This window comes from Amphibalanus amphitrite, unplaced genomic scaffold, assembly GCF_019059575.1.
Source record: "Amphibalanus amphitrite isolate SeventyFive unplaced genomic scaffold, NRLGWU_Aamphi_draft 001738F_arrow, whole genome shotgun sequence".
Classification (NCBI taxonomy): Eukaryota; Metazoa; Arthropoda; class Thecostraca; order Balanomorpha; family Balanidae; genus Amphibalanus; species Amphibalanus amphitrite.
In genome coordinates this window covers 31,396-47,257 of record NW_024883231.1, presented here as the reverse complement: position 1 = coordinate 47,257, position 15,862 = coordinate 31,396, and the positions used below count along the sequence as shown (strand labels likewise).

General features: G+C 53.0%; 1 protein-coding gene across 1 annotated transcript in view; it reads left to right on the top strand.

The window, feature by feature from the left end:
- Window positions 1-15,862, top strand: part of LOC122374920 (discoidin domain-containing receptor tyrosine kinase B-like) — a gene marked incomplete at its 3' end in the record, with an annotated part of 55,587 nt that overhangs the window by 12,195 nt on the left and 27,530 nt on the right. The window contains exon 2 of the mRNA XM_043353979.1: window positions 14,413-14,516. Within this exon, the coding sequence (XP_043209914.1) occupies window positions 14,441-14,516 (76 nt within the window). The remainder of the gene's footprint in view (window positions 1-14,412; window positions 14,517-15,862) is intronic.

The following is a 15,862-nucleotide window of genomic DNA, read 5'->3' as shown; positions in this document are numbered from 1 at the left end:
TGACGGTGCAATATCGAAATATATCAATTTAGTTTTAATTATATCAATTTGCAACGTATAACATGAGCATAAGGTTATTCACTCTATTTACATTATTAATCATGCTCAGAAATACCATAGCTTACCTCCAAGAAGTCTTTCAGAGCCCGCCCGGAATACGGTTAAGCGCTTGAACGATATATGATAATACACGAAGTGTTACTCTGACCGTCATCCAGTATCTACCCATTCCTCGCAGATCCTCCCCCTCCTGCTGCGGTCCGGCCGCCGCCGCCGCCGCCGCCGCACACTGGGCCGGGGGTCCGGAAAAGTGCTAGAAATTATTTGTGATTGAGTTGTTGATCTCAGTGACAAGCAAACATGCTAAAAACGAAGTGGGGCTGCTTAACCCTCGCCGGACCTATTGTCGGACCCCCCACCCCCTCGGCCGGCCGAGGGGGGGAGGGTTGGTACGACCCCTTTTTGCCGTTTCGCCCCTAATGGAGCTAGAGCCTCGCGGAAAAAACAAGCGTGTGCGCCGTTTCAAGGCGGAACGATTGATACCCGATTTTAAGGTCCCAGGTCAACCGGTAACCTCTGAGGTGAAGTCAAAAAGTCCAAGGTAGGGTTTGGTTTTTGGCAAATAATTTCGCAAAAAATGGCCGCAGAGCAGCGATTTTGGCACCATCGTGTTTGCCTGGCTTAGGCGCGTCAAATGGTATACTTTTTGTTCGGGTGAGGTCAACTTAAGGTATTGACCTCGAGTCAAGGTCAGTTCAGAGCCCATCAGGCCACGAACTTAATCGAAGGAGGTCGTATCGCATATCATTCGATTCGGGAGGTCTTCCCGAGTCCATTGGTGGCTTTCCCGAGTCGCTGGCTCAATTTGATCATGAGTTATTGACGAGAAACTCCTATGACCGGTGTGACGTCATAAATGACGTCACGGAAGGTCAAAAATGCAAAAGTAAAGCATCGGATCTTGCAAGGAGTGTACGAAATCACGATTCCGTGTGCTTTAGATAGTTTGAAATCATTCCATGCGCAAAAACAACAGTTTCCTTATTGCCCCATTCACTTTTAATGGTGAGGTCACGTGACCTCGAAGAGTAGCAGGCATTAGCAAAAATTGCGAGTAGGGCATGACAGAAAGATGATTGGTGGTTTGTATGGCATGGCCATTTTTAGCGGCTCGAAATAACATTTCTCAAAAAGGCTAACTAAAGAGCAAGTTGTTGTTAATTATCACTGACTTGTGTTTAGGGGTTAATAATGACTGAATTTTTTAGTTTGGCCCAGAAATGTTGACAGCATTGTGTGCGTTGATCAATTCTGAGCTCAGGGACATATATTTTATTTAGATTATAAGCGTTTGTTTTTCACAACTTCCAGCGTTTTAAAGAGCGTCGGGCCTTCAGTAGAGCGGCGAGGTGACAATTGCCCCTACATCATGTGGTTTACTGGCGCATATCTCGAAAAGTAGCAGGGAAAAGCAGCAAAGCACCTATATGGAACAAAAGATGAGTAATCAGAGGCTAGTATAAAATGTTCATTTTTAGCCGCTCGAAATAACGTTTTTATAAAAGTCTAATCAAAAAATTGGATATGATTTTAAATTACGTCTTGCAGCTGCTTGCAAACAGCTAGCTTATCTTGCAGAAAAGCAATGCAATATGTCAGAATGATGTTGGCACAGTGAACAACAGTGCCCTGAACTAGTCTGACAGGAAATTTCGTTCAAAACGACGATTGGTCAACTAATAAATTACCACTTAAGTTCATCATTAAAATCGGTAAATGTGGTGCCCTATAGAGAGTCTAAATTGTCTTGTGTTTGGTGACAACTGACGACCTCAATTTTGACTTTAGGGCAAAACTAGCATCGGAATCGTATTCTTCGATCAATTTGGGATTAAATGATACCTATTTTGTTCATATTGCGGACAGTCAGTTTGGGGGAATTTCTAGCGCTTTTTCAGGCTGCGGCCTACAGTGCGCCGGCGCCCGAGTTTTTTTTTTTGCCAGTTACCATGCCCCTCGGAGACTTGTGGTATGCGTATGTTTCTTACCGCTGCAGCGGGAAGAATAAAGAAACATACCAGTGCGCTGGCCTGAAAGCTGAACAAAAGTCTGCATTATGTTGTATGTAGGCATGAGACCCTCTGTAGAAAGGAGGCCCCTTTAGGGAGGAGGCCCTCTGTAGAAAGGAGGCCCCCGGGATTCCTCCGCCCCTCCCTTGGCCAAATCCTAGCTACGTGCCTGGCATGAACTCAGCCGTTCCGACCGAGCTCGCGTGGCCGACCTCCTACTGGCAGCGGCCGGACGACGGCCGATCATTGATTGGGCTGCATTGGTTTCGCGGCACATTAGTCGAACAATCTGGAGGCATAATGAGGTTCACTGGAAGCCTATCACGGCGCCGACCTGGGTAATTAATCAGCGACGAATTTCGCATCGGTTGACCGCACCAGAATGACGAACTGTCATTACTGAAAGTCTGGCCACGTTGGTGTGATTTCCGGATTGAAATTGTAGTTTATAACTTCATTGAAACCGTACGTTCTTGCTTTTGGTCAGTTGGAAAATATCATACTTTTCCCCCTGGGTTATTCATTGGTTTATATGGTACTGTCCCGGTACGAAAATATTTGATCGATTGGCTCAACGGAAATGTTCTCATGCCGCGCTGATGACAGCTGGCTGACACCAGTCCGCACTCGGCTACTCCCGGCGCCTTTCACATTTCTTTCCGTCTGCGTTTGTGTATCGTTGTCAGGAGCCGTGCGTGTTTACCGTTGTGTCTGTCCACACGGTTATCTGTTTGTTTACACTCTCCAATTTACCTGACCCGCCACCCTACCCCGTCCCATGTGACCGTCCCTCACCCTCTCCTGCTAACAGAGTTGTCCCAACTTTCTCCAGCGCTCGATTGTTTATAAGGAGTCGAGCTTTTCAGCTGCTGGGCGCCCAGGAAGCCCCGCCGCCAGTCTTCTTAATTAAGAACCGGGCGGCTCTGAAGTGTCTGATCTCATCAGCATTTCTCTATCCTCGCCTGATCCTTAACTGATCATTGATCGGCCTGCAGAATCATGGCGACGTCATCAAGGACCTGCAGAGAGTGATTGCGGCGCTGAGAGCTGCGACTCTGGGAGAGTGAAATGACTTTCAGTCTTTGTTCAGGACTGCGAGAACGAACATTTGATAGTGTCGTAGCTGAGGTCGTAGCTGTACAGAGAAATATTTGGGAGAATTGATTGCAATCAATTACGCTATTAGATATAGATCGAGTGCTTCGGGATTTCAATTGTTCCCATTAAAATATTGATATTTTTCATAGCATCACAGTCACCGTCGCCGTCATCGTCACAGCCACCATCACCGTCGCCGTGGCCACCCTCCCCAACCCGCCGCCATTGTCCAGTTTTAGTAATGACCGGCTTTGTCCCCCACCCTCCCCGGAAGGGTTCCTCCGCCGCCGTGGGAACGCCGTCTGTGTCCCGTTCCTGGACCGGGAGGGACCGGGAGGGCCATCAGTGTCCCCGCCATCGCGTGCAGTCGCGGTTCATCGACACCGGTGGGCGGCGCCGGCGATCGGATGGGAGACATATCGCCCCGTTGTCAGGCGACGAGGCGTGTGAAAGGTGGCCGAGGGTATGGTGCTTCCGTGTGCGGGTCGAGTTGTGGTCGCTCACTATGCCGGAGTGGAACTCCTCGACAAGGTTCGAACGGCCTGTGGTGGTTTGTATGCTGAGAGGTTGTCACCTCATATGGTGCGCGAAGTGACAATCTGCACGGTTATGGAGAAGCATCGAAGGACGAAGGCTGTGAACAGAACTCTGCAAAGGCTGTGCTGCTGCGCCAAGCTGCCGTTGAACGGTGAGAGGTGACGTAATTTAGCCCTTTCCCAACACATCCCACTATGTAGTACTGGTTCACTCTCTGAGCCAGTGAAGCGTGAACTGATCACTAGCTTTCTGCGGCGCCGCGCCGGCGGCCCTCTCGTCTCTCGTGCTTCAGCTCTGGCGCACGGCCTGTGCAGAGCTAACCAGGCGCTCCCGTACACCCGGCCCACCCCCGCCGCCGTCTGTCGTCGCCACCGCCGCGGCCCGAAAAGGGTTTTGCGCCGAGCTTGACGCGCAAAAAGCGCCGTTAACGTCGCGGCGTCTGGTGGCAGTCGTGGCGCTGCTTCAATCGCCGCTCGCGCGCCGCGAGCGCCTCGCGGCGGTACAGTTTTTACCTGGTGCCGACGTGAATGTGTGGGTGTTGGAGCTGAAGACCGGGGCCCAGTATGGATGAATGCTCCAATGTTCTTGGCGAAGCATTAGGGATTTTCATAACTCAAACGCAGTCACATGTAGTTATTTGCTTGTGCACAAACATGCATGACATTAATGATGTCACTAAGACCCAGCTATAGGTAGGCCTTGACGCCCGAGCTGTGTTCTTGAGACTTTTTGTGTCACCAAGCCTGTGAAATTGGACGTGAACTAGGCTGGTCATGCTGCCACTGTCGGTACCGAGCTGCACGCCACTGTCCGGCTCCCGGAGCTCGACGGGCCGGCCGGAACAGGCCCATTACCTGGCCGCTCCCTGACACGAAACCTACCGACGAGCTGCTGACCCCTGCTGCTCGAGGTCACCGGTCACGCGGAGAGGTCACCAGGTCACGGAGTAACCTGCACCGGGAGAGGTCAGATCACCAACTCGGTTCAATAAACATGTAATAGCAGCTCTTCGTGGCTGTTAACCGTCTGGTGATCGCCAGTCACTAGATGTCGTGCCGACGGCGACCGCTGTGACCTCCTTGACCTCCGTGACCTAAAGACACGACTCCGGGGAGTGTGGCGTGATGGGCCAGCGCGTGACCTCTCCGGCCAGCGCGGCGGGCCGGCCCGAATCGATGGCTGCTGAACACCGGATGTCACCGAACGTGACTGCACGATTTGCCCGGCCACCTTCCGTGCGAAGTCGTGATGTCACCCCTCACGATGATGTCATCCGAAAACAAAGCGCTATTTTTGACGAGCTGCGACTGCCGCGCTGCCGGCTGTCAGACAGAAGAATCGTGCCACCGCGGGCCCGGGTGTTCATCAGATGGCCTTTCTTGAATCGGTGACTCATGGCGCTCGCTGCGCAGAGATTGTGAGATCCCGATCGGCTACCGATGATGACGTCGTCCTCAAAACCTGATGACGTTGTTCTTGGAAGTTGATGACGTCGTGTTTGGTTAATGAGCTGAGTCCTGGGTGGCCTTTAGTTTGTGGATGGGTGGGTGAGTTGCGGGTCAGCTGGCTGAAAAGTTTAATTGAAGATATTTGATTTTTCTGCAATCTAAATACCGACATGGTGAAAGGTCTGCTTCTCTCTGTTAGCAAGATATTGTCGGGATTATTGGTATTATAACAACTCGTAGAACACCTTGCAAGCAAGGATTTAGCACGTTTATTGGATCCGTAGAACTCGAATACACGACGCTTCTGTCAACACGCAAATACTGAGCTTCTGTACAGATTCTGGTCTTTGTTCAAGATAGATTTTGGGTGATTTAATCGTTTTAAAACGTCTGTCGTCCAATCTGGTCGTTACAGCTGAATGTGGTACAGCAATCTGGTCGTTATCGAAGGATTAGTGACTTCCTGCTGCAGCATTATGGACACTTTTTCTGCCCTTTTTGTTGTATTTTCCGCTAAGACTTCCGGTAACATCGAAACGCGGTAGCATGCGACACGAAACCCTACCTTACCAGTCACCAAACTCAATAGGAAAACATTTCCATTTGATGACGTAACGAAGAGCTATCATCTGTCAGTAATCATGCCAAGGGGATGCCTAGGATAATCACCACGGACACGTTCCAGAGTCGTTCTTGGTCAGCCACCATGAGCGAACCACGACCGCATTGATGCGGCATTCATTACGTTATCTCGCCGGGATGGCTGACCAGCATCTCCGGTCTGGTTATCGATCTGGGAAATAAACTATGGCGATTCGAACGGGCCCAGACCCCGCACCTCAGCTGGAGTGTGGTAGATAAGAAGAGGCCCGGGTGCAGTGGGTACTCCGGACGCCGACCTCAGCTGAACGGGTGTGGGGGAGGAATGTTCGGCTGAGCGTGGGCCTTTGCGTGGTGTGAAGAGATGCCAAACAGAAGCCGGCGTGACAGTTGGTTTGTGTATCTGGGGAGACTGAGTGATCCGCAGGATTCATGGTGCTTTATGACAGCCGGAACATGTCTCTTGTTCCGCCCAGGGGCTCGAGCAGTTTCGCCGACTTCCGTCCAGCACGTCACCGCCTCTCTCGCTTCCGTTCCGTTGCGCAGTCGTTTCCGTTGCGGTCTCTACACTTTTCTCACCCAAGTCCTCTCGCTGCTGTCACCAGCCACATCAGCCGTGTCCGCCGCCGCGGCTCCAGCCGTGTCCTTTGCTGCCCCAGTTCTGTCCTCTGCCACCCCAGCTGTGTCCGCCGCCGCCCCAGCCGTGTCCGCTGCCGCCCCAGCCGTCTTCTGTCGCCGCTCAGCCGTCCCCGCTGCTGTCTCTGCAGCCCAGACCCCGTCCGCCGCTCTCCAACCGGCCAGCGATACGATCGCGGCGCGCGGCGGGACACGAGCGCGCCTTTTCCGCCGCGGAAACCCGCTCGCGCGCCGCGCTCGCCGCAGCGTGCCGGTCAGCCACTTATTCGGCCGGTGAGATAATACCATTAGCGAACAAAACGGCGGCGGCCGCGCTGAGTGGAAATCGGCTTTGGTCTGGGGCAGAGCGGCGAATGAAGGGATAGTGAGGAGGCGCAGCGACAGAGGACCGCGGATGAGAGGGCTGGAGGGCGATCACTGATTCACGGGAGGGTGAAGTGGATGAATAGTGCGAGAGGGGAGGCATCTGAAGTGGGACTGATGAGTGCAAGAGTAGATTGCTTCACTTCAGATTTAACATTTGGAGTTCAGGAGAAACTTTATACAGATGGGTTACGGATGAAGTCTGGTAGATACGAATAAGGCGGCAATTAAAGTTCATCAGAAAATAGTTCTACGAGAGTGCAACAGCTGCTGTTGTTTCAAAAAGCTGAGCTCTATTTGAATGAGGTGTCTCCTGCTTGACATGTGGAAGATGTTTTATTCCGTTATGTACGGTGTCTCATAAAATCATGATTCATGTAAGAGGTTTATATTTTATCTTTCTACTATGCTTTCTATTATGAACATATCGTGAATGGTGCCTCACATTTTCATGTACTTTACCTTGCGTCACGCCTCGAGCGAACCCGGCTTGACTCATAAGGATGCGCCCTATAAATCGCGATGACTGCGAACATGACAATATTTTATCCGATAACGACCCTCTTCATTTAGTCGCTACCATGCGAACGGATAAGTCACACTTAATCGCCTCTTCAACAGCGTGCCTCCAAGAATCCCGACAAAGCCACCCTTCCATCGGCCACCACGAACCCCTATCGCGTTAGCGTGCTAATGTCCTCCATGACGACTCGCCCTTCCGCGGCGCTGCCCGCTGACCAGCGGGCACCATGACACCACTTCCCGTCTCTCAGCGGGCGCCTGCAGAGCGCTGCAGAGCTGGTGACATGCACCGCCGTCTGTTGAATGACTCACGAGTGCTCCATCCTCTGCTCTCGCTGGGGTTTTGGACGATCACGAAACTCGTTCGCCATGCCAGCAGTGGGTCGGGATGGTGTGGACACCGGACCCGCGGGTGGCGCTGTCGCCTCGACCGGTGCCGTTCCTGATTTCGGGTAGCGTAAACATCCCACCCGGCCCTGGCACCGAGCAGGCACCTCCGCCGCCCCTCCCCGCGTCGCCGAGGCGCCGGGACCGTCGCCGCCTCCATCGGTCGCTGTTTGCTCCGATCGCCGGCGGTGTATACAGTCGGTCGACCCGCCCCCCTGGGCACACTGTCGGCCTCGTTGCTGCACGCTGAGCCGCGTTTGCTGACCGTCCGGCACGGTCCGCCGCCGAGAGGCCAATCTGGCCGGCCCGCGCCGCCTCTATTGACCTCGTCCCGAGAGCGCCTCGGGCACGGCGACAGCGGCAAGACGACGCGCAGAGCCAATCCTTTCTGGTCTGCGGCAGCCCAATTAAAATCAGCGTCGCTGCCGCCTGTCGGGAGAAATAACGATTTTTGAAGACAAACAACAGCCGCAGCCGAGCCAGCGCCGCGCCGACCCGCCGCTGCAACCGACGGCAAAAACGACTCGCTCGCGCCGATCTCGGCGCAGACGTGAAACTGCGGAGCGCGTGCTGAGCGCAAGCAGGCGCACCCAGTACAGGCTTTCACCCGCTCTTCTGCGGATATCATCGGCTAGGACACTGGTCACTGTTCGCTGTGGCTTCTAATTACTCCAGCTGAAGCCGCCTGGAATGCTTTGGGGACGTCGCGAATGTGTTCGGTTGGAAGTGCTTTGTTTATCGCATTGAGAGAAAGAGGATGACCAATATTGTTCAGGTTTTCTGTCCTGCATGGAATCGTTGCTGTGACAAATTTAGTTAATTAACTTTAACAAAATAAGTAACTACGCTTGTTTTATCGGGGCCATTAATAACAAGAAAAACGTAGGTAACAATCCGAGAAAACAGAAAAGTTCTTGAGCCACGGACACTCGGTGCTATTTTTACGGAAACCCAGCAGTCATTGTTCTCAGTATAAGGACGAAGACCATTCCTCACAACCGACTCGTCTATTGACCCAGCCTGAGTCTCCAGATAATTGGATCCTCCCAGAGGTAATTTCTTTTGTGAGCCTCGACAACCCGTACGCGCCCAGTGATGTATGGTCATTGCTGGGTCGGGTTAGCTGACCGCGGATACACCCTCTGCGCCTCGGCCGATTCTAATTGCCACCGCGCCGCTGGAATTAAGCTAATTACCCGGCTCGGCTGCGGTCCGGGCGCGGATGTCCGGCACTCACTCTCTGTCCCCAGATAGGACAGGCTGGCAATGGACGGGCCACTGGGGCTGATTACCACAGATCACCGATTCTGCAACGAACGCCACAGCGCCCTGTTCCATCGGAACATAGAGGGACTGGGTGGTGGAACGGCTTGCCAAGAGATGGGCCCTATATGAGAGGCAGTATAGGTCAGGTTACGGTGGTGTTGTGACTTGATGCTTTGGAGCCTACATTTCGGAGTAAGCGATTGCATGTTGTGCGTCGAGACGCCAGTCCAAGTGACTTGGGCAGAAGACATTGTTGTCAGAACTCAAAATAACGCGAAATGTCATCCTTCAGCTTGCGAGCCTCCTAAGTGACCTAAGCAGCGCTGTTTGTAGCCCGTGAGAACACATCCGGACTGCCGGTGGTGGGGTTACGTTTGCGGCCGTAAGTGACTGCGCGATAATTGCGCATGGCCCGTGGTGTTATATTTGGCGTCGAGCGCGCTGCCGTCTCATTAGTAGCGCACGTGTGCGTCGCGGCGGCCCCCACCGGATGCCACGCGTGGTCCGACAGCCATCTGCACCCGCTGCCGGCGCCGCGGGCGGCCGGCGCTCCCCTTTCACCCTTCCTGCGCGCTCGGCCCCTCGCCGGTCCCAGTCAGAGACCGTGTCGCGCGTGTGAAGGACAGGGACCAGGTCAAAAGGTCACGGCCCCACACCATAGTGGGCAGATGGGAGTCCGGCGTCCTAGCCTTCCACCCTCCTGGCTGGTGCCCATGGAAGTCAGGACTCAGGCTCGGGTCAACCAAGAACAAACTAGCGGGTCAGAGGTGAGATGGGGACTGCCGCCTTTCTTAGTGACCTGCTCACCCTGCGAGCGATCTCCCTCCGTTCTCCATTTCAGCCAGAGATAACATGGCGCAGGAGGGTGGACGCAGTAAATACGGGGTGAAGAGGTCGAAGACTGAGCCTCGGCGTGGCGACCAGCCGTCTGGTGTCAGGCACTGAGGCCGTTCGGGGCGTCCCTTGACGAGGATCTGAATTACATGTCCTCCCCAGCCCCGCCGGCTGCCGCACATCAGACTGTCAGCAATGTTTATCCGAGTCGCTGGACGGGCACTGAAAAACAGACCGATCTATTGTCAGACTTCGTCGCCGATGCATTCATGCCTTCCGCCCCTGTCAGAAACGTGTCTGTCAACGGTGGGGTGAAAGCGATCCCCCGAGCGGCCCGAATCCGGGATGAATCGCTTTGCCACGGGCGCAAACACCCAGGCATTGGCCCGGAGTCGTCAGCAGACGCCCTAACAACGTCACACACTGAAAACTTTTTTACCATTTCCTGAAGGGTAAGCCCGCCATAGCATGGTAGCTTGACACACAGACGTTTTTTACCACCTTCCAGATGGTCAATTTTACTCTTTCATGAAGAGTGAACTCGCCAGGGAGGGGTAACATGACACACAGACGTTTTTTACCATCTTCTGAATGGTAAACTCTTTTGATTTACTCTTGTCTAGAGTGTAACATTTTTTGGGTTACACTCTTTGAAAGGGTAAATCTTAAACGGAACCCTTTTCTAGGGAGTAACGCATCATCTGCTCTGTGCTTTACCCTCCTACAGAGAGTATATTCTTCTGGCCACCCTTTGTCACATGGTAATGTTTACTCTTTCCTTTAGTGTAAACCCCCCAGAGGATGGTAACAGACTCACAGACGCTTGCTTCAGAGCAACAATGTATATTTGGCTTCCGTACAAACAATACGAGGGGCACACCAGCCATGAACATTGTGAGACTCTTCACTTATGCATACGAATTTATACGAAGCGTTCAGCAATGCACAAGCGGTAGATAAACACCACGATACAACTTGAATGCACTTTGAATGTGAATACAAGACATTCAGCGCCCTCATATTGGATAAGGCACAGCGCACAATATTTGAAGAGAGCGACGGCGTTCCTGGGTGGTCGCCCGTCTGCGTGAGATAATGAGACTGGATCACTACAGTGCAAGGCTTTTTCAAAGTCACCAACAAAATGCATAAACTTGTAGCATCACAACAAAATTAATGTACGTACTCACAACCTAGGCCACGTGGCCGTGCACGGGGTCCTGTTAACCAGGTCAAATTAGCACCACTCAACGGCATGCAATGCTCTAGCACATCGGTACTTACAATAAAATGTCCACAGAGGCTCTATAGGCGATGAACAACACGCAAGCACAATCACCAACGGCCACGCCGCTCGGCACCGACACTGCTCACATCCTCTCTCGGAGACCAACGGCCGAAAACTGACAGATGCGCGCGGCCTTCAAACCGCAAACGGCCGATCTCGTTTCTGATTGGCTGAGTGATTCCATTTCAAATATCATCTTCACGAGGGTAAACAAGATCCACGCATGAAACGACTATCTGTACACGAGTCACGATACCCAGAAGGAAAGAGTTTTCGTGATGTTCTGGATCGCGAGAGTAATATTGATATTTACATGGTAATAATACTCTTCGCTGGCGAATAAGGTCACATTAACCACGTACCGTTACTATGCACATAATGGTAGCAAAGAGTTACCCTTTCAATATACTCGTATCTTGCTGGTTTGATGAAAATGAACCCTCCAGGAGGAAGTAAAAAAGTTTTGAGTGCAGGACGGCCACCAGACACGATATCTTCCTGAAATCATCGGCCGTTTGGTCGATTGGAGCCGTGACTCTTCCTCGCAGTTGTATCCGCGGCCCTGTTCCTAACGGTACCAGCATTGTGTTATTGCTGTGTCGCATACAAGAAGTTGCCAGACCAGATGCGATGCAATCCTATGATGCCTTGGTAAATGGGATTTTGAAGAGACGCGAATAGCACTGCCGATGTGGAACGGATGGGCACACAGCGGAATCACAACGCAATGTGCGTAGGAGACGTATCTCACATTTTATTTATGTATTCATTTTTATTTGCTTTTCGGAGTTGCCAGGCTTAATGCCGTATTTCGAAATCATATCAGTGGGATGTCTTTAAGCAAGACAATGAGTTTTAGGCCTCTAAGCCGGAAACCTTGGTGGTGTCTAATGCCCTCGCGTAGCCTCTCAGCAATCGAAGGACTTTTGGTAATAATGGGTAAACATCACCTCATCGTCACTTCGCCCTGTCTTTGGGCGCCAGTGCGCGACCAGAGCAGATTCCTGCTGCGCCGAGGAAGCTGGCGGAAACGATCACTTCATTAAGCACATCATCGCGCCTCATTCCTTCGCCGTCGGCGCGCGGCGCGTGTTGTGCGCCTGGCGCGGGGGCGTGCCGGTTGTAGAGCGCACGGCGGCCGTGCTGGGAGGCGCGTGTGTGGGAAGCCGCCGGGGTGCCGCTGTAAGGTGCTGGGGACACGCGGCGCCCCGGATGTCCACTTCCCGAGCACCACGGCGCCGCACTGGTGCCGCCCGTGCTGTGTTTACCGACCGAGCGCGAGTAAACCGGTGAACTGGCTCGGCTATTTCTGGGGCGCCGATCGCTGATGGGCTCCCGCCGAGTTGGTGACTTCAGACTGAATGGAGGCGGCATTAGTTATCTTGCCGCATGGTTACAAGGCGTGATGCTGAATCCTTGTGTTGCAAAATGTATTTGGCCTTGGCTGTAAATAGCGGCCTGGGGACACAGCACGAGGCTGCAGGCCGGTCGGCTGACACTTTTCCACATTCCTGCACGTACCACGAACACAATTCGTCCGAGGCCATCGACTGAGTCACGATTTGAGCTTCGATGAATGGACGAACAGCGGGCGGCTGGATTGCGAGACCCGGCGAGATGTTGCATGACAGAAGTGCATGAAAGCTCTCGTGGGCGTCAGTGACCACGGAAGGCGCGAGTTACATACATCGGCTGAGGTGCTTAGTTTCAATCCGTCTGGCTGATTGTGATTTGTGAGGTGGTGATCATTAAGCTTAGCCTGTGCCGTTGTGATAAGGGTTTGATGGAAGGCCGGACATTGCGGCTGGTGCGGCGGCTGATGAAGACAAACGTCTGTGTTATGTCTCTCGTCGTGTCAGTGCTTGCAGCCGAGTGTCGTCCTTACATTGGTTGTCCATATCCCATCCTATGATATCTGTTGTTTTGCCTTTGCCTTTTATTTGTCTTCCGGGTGGTTGTCCTGACTCATTTTGTGAAGGCTCTGCCTCTCATTTTCTTTTCTCCACCAACTCCTACATTTTATTGAAATTTGTACGTCATCTGTCTTCAGCACTGTTGACGATAATTACCTTTCACTTTGTTCATTTCGTTCCTTTAGCTCGACGAACTGTCTTTTGTTTTTCTCGTCCAGACTCTGTTCGAGGCTGGCCGTCTCAAATCACATCCAAATATCCCTGTCTCTGTGCGAAGACCCCTTTTTTCTCGCCCGCGACTGATAGTCAATGAGCATTGTTAACCCTCGCCGGCCGAGGGGGGGGGGGACGGGTGCCGCCCCCCCATAGGGTTTTTTCGCGATAGCTCCGAACACGCTGGCGATAGAGAGCTGAAACTTGGCATACCTAACCTTTGATCCAAGCCGCATCTTTTGAAACCAACCGCATTTTTGGGTCAGGTCAGGTCACTGACCTATGACGTCATAAGTGAACCTCTGCACGGTCTTCAGATGTCGCAACTTCGCAACGCCCTCACTGCCAGAGGAGATGTCACAGGGAAATGAAACTTGCAGGATCTAGTATCCATTATGAGTCTCACAACTTGTATATCTCGGATTTTTCCTAAAGGTCATATGAGGTCAGGTCATTTTCGTGACCTCACCATTATAAGTCAATGGGGAAAAATGAAAACTGCTATTCTGGCGCCGGGAACGATCTCCAACTATCTCAAGCACACAGAATCGTGATTTGATGCACTCCTTGCAAGGTAAGATGCATCACTTTTGCAATGTTGACCTTCTGTGACGTCATTTATGACGTCATCAAGGTCATATTCGTTTTTCGTCAATAACTCCCGATCAAAATGAGCTAGCCAGTCGAGAAAGCCACCAATGGACTCAGGAAGACCTGCCGAATCGAATGATATGCAACATGACCTCTTTCGACCAACTTCGTGACCTGGGGGTGCTGATCGGACCTTGACCTGAGGTCAACACCCTAAGTTGACCTGACCCGAACAAAAAGTATATCATTCGACGCGCCTGAGCGAGGCGAACACGATGCTGCCAAAATCGCGGCTCTGCGGCCTTTTTTTGCGAAGTTATTCACCAAAAACTGAACCGTACCCTGGGGCACTTGACCTGACCTCAGAGGTTACCGGTTAACCTAGGACCTTAAAATCGGGTACCAATCTCTGCGTCTCGTAACGGCGCACACGCTCGTTTTTTCCGCGACGCGCTAGCTCCACCAGAGGCGAAACGGCGAGGGGGGGGGGGGTCGTACCCGCCCTCCCCCCTCGGCCGGCGCGTATGTAGAAAACCAATAGGTCCGGCGAGGGTTAATTACTCATATTAGCCGCCACTCGTGTGACTGGCGCTTCGCTTTCTAATGGTCAATGCTTGTATTGACCCTCTCTCTCCTCTTCCCCACAGCTGGTCGCTGGGTGGACATGTGAAGCGGATGATGGCCCGCCTGCTGCACAGTCCACTGCTGGTCATCGTCTTCTGTGCAGTGACGTCACACCAGTTCGACATCAGTGAGTACAGCCGCGCCCCGCTGCAAATATAGCCGCGAACGTCGATGGCGGTCCACGTTCACCGATTATATCGTTTATAGTTCACTTTCTCCAATCACTCGTCAATGTTTGCAGTGCCAGGCTCGGCAACAAAATTAAACCAGCTCGTGTTTTCACCCTGTGACCAATTAGGAGAAATTGCACGCCATTGCAGCAAAGCATAACGACGTGCCCTATTTGTCGGTGCTCGCCTTTGCAGTGGGCCACAGAACGTGGCGGCCCTCCATGGCCGGTGCATGACTAACCCATCACCGGAACGACAGGCCATCAGGTGCACGGCCGTGGCGCTAACCACTGGCCAGTCGCAGCTGATTTATCGGCGCCCCGTCTGAAATCACCGTGTCTAATTAGGACGGCGTGCGTGGCGGTCCGCTGCCAAAACAGCCGTCTGGGCCGCGAATCAACATGGCGGGCGTTGCGCTGTGACGTGGCCGGCCGGATGACCAATCAGTGCCGGCGTCGATAGCGCGTCGCGCGGTAAATAAACGCGCTCCCGTCTTTATCGTCGCCGCCGGCGAGCCGCGCCCGTGTGTATTTGTGCTGCAGTCGGGCCGCGACCCGGTCTGTTTGTTGAGCCCGCTGCGCGCCCGCGGCTGTTTACCCGAGGTGAATTCGCCAAAACGCCGGCGACTAAGTCAGGACCGGCTTTGACACCATCTGTACTCAGTGCTATGTAGTGAACATTGCGACAGGCGGACTATACTCGTGATTCGACCTAAAAACAGCAATAGGCGGGCCCTATTACTGAATAGGGTGTCTCATACCGTACGCTCCCCAGATCTGTTGTCCAGTATTGGCTGTTGATGGCCGTCTGCACCCAAATCGCGTTATCGTTCATATCATGATCGATAACAAGACTTAGGCCGACGACGAGTGTGTCTATAGGACGGTATTTTTGGATTGAAAGTTGTTATTGGGGAGGGTGGGAGGGGATCGTTTTCCACAGCCAGTCGCTTCGTTTCCACACTTCCGCACTGTCCGCCGCCTCTGAGCGCGCGCCTTGGACTGCCCGACCTGTTTTGCGGCCTGTGTACTGTGCGTGTCTTTCTCGCCTCGGCCGAAGCCCGGTCCCCTCCCCCTGGACCCGGGTCGTCAACCGCGCCACGACTCGGGTCTCCTCCCACCCCTCTGCTCCTCCCTCCCTCCTCGTGCTGGCCATCCTCCGCTCCCTCTATTCGAGCCCCAAATCAAGCTATTGACGCACAGTTGATAGCGAAAGCAATGACACCAGGTCCGTAAGTCTGACAGGTAGAGTCAACAGAAGGCGGCAGATTTATGGTCGTGTTATGAGGCACTGCGACACATGT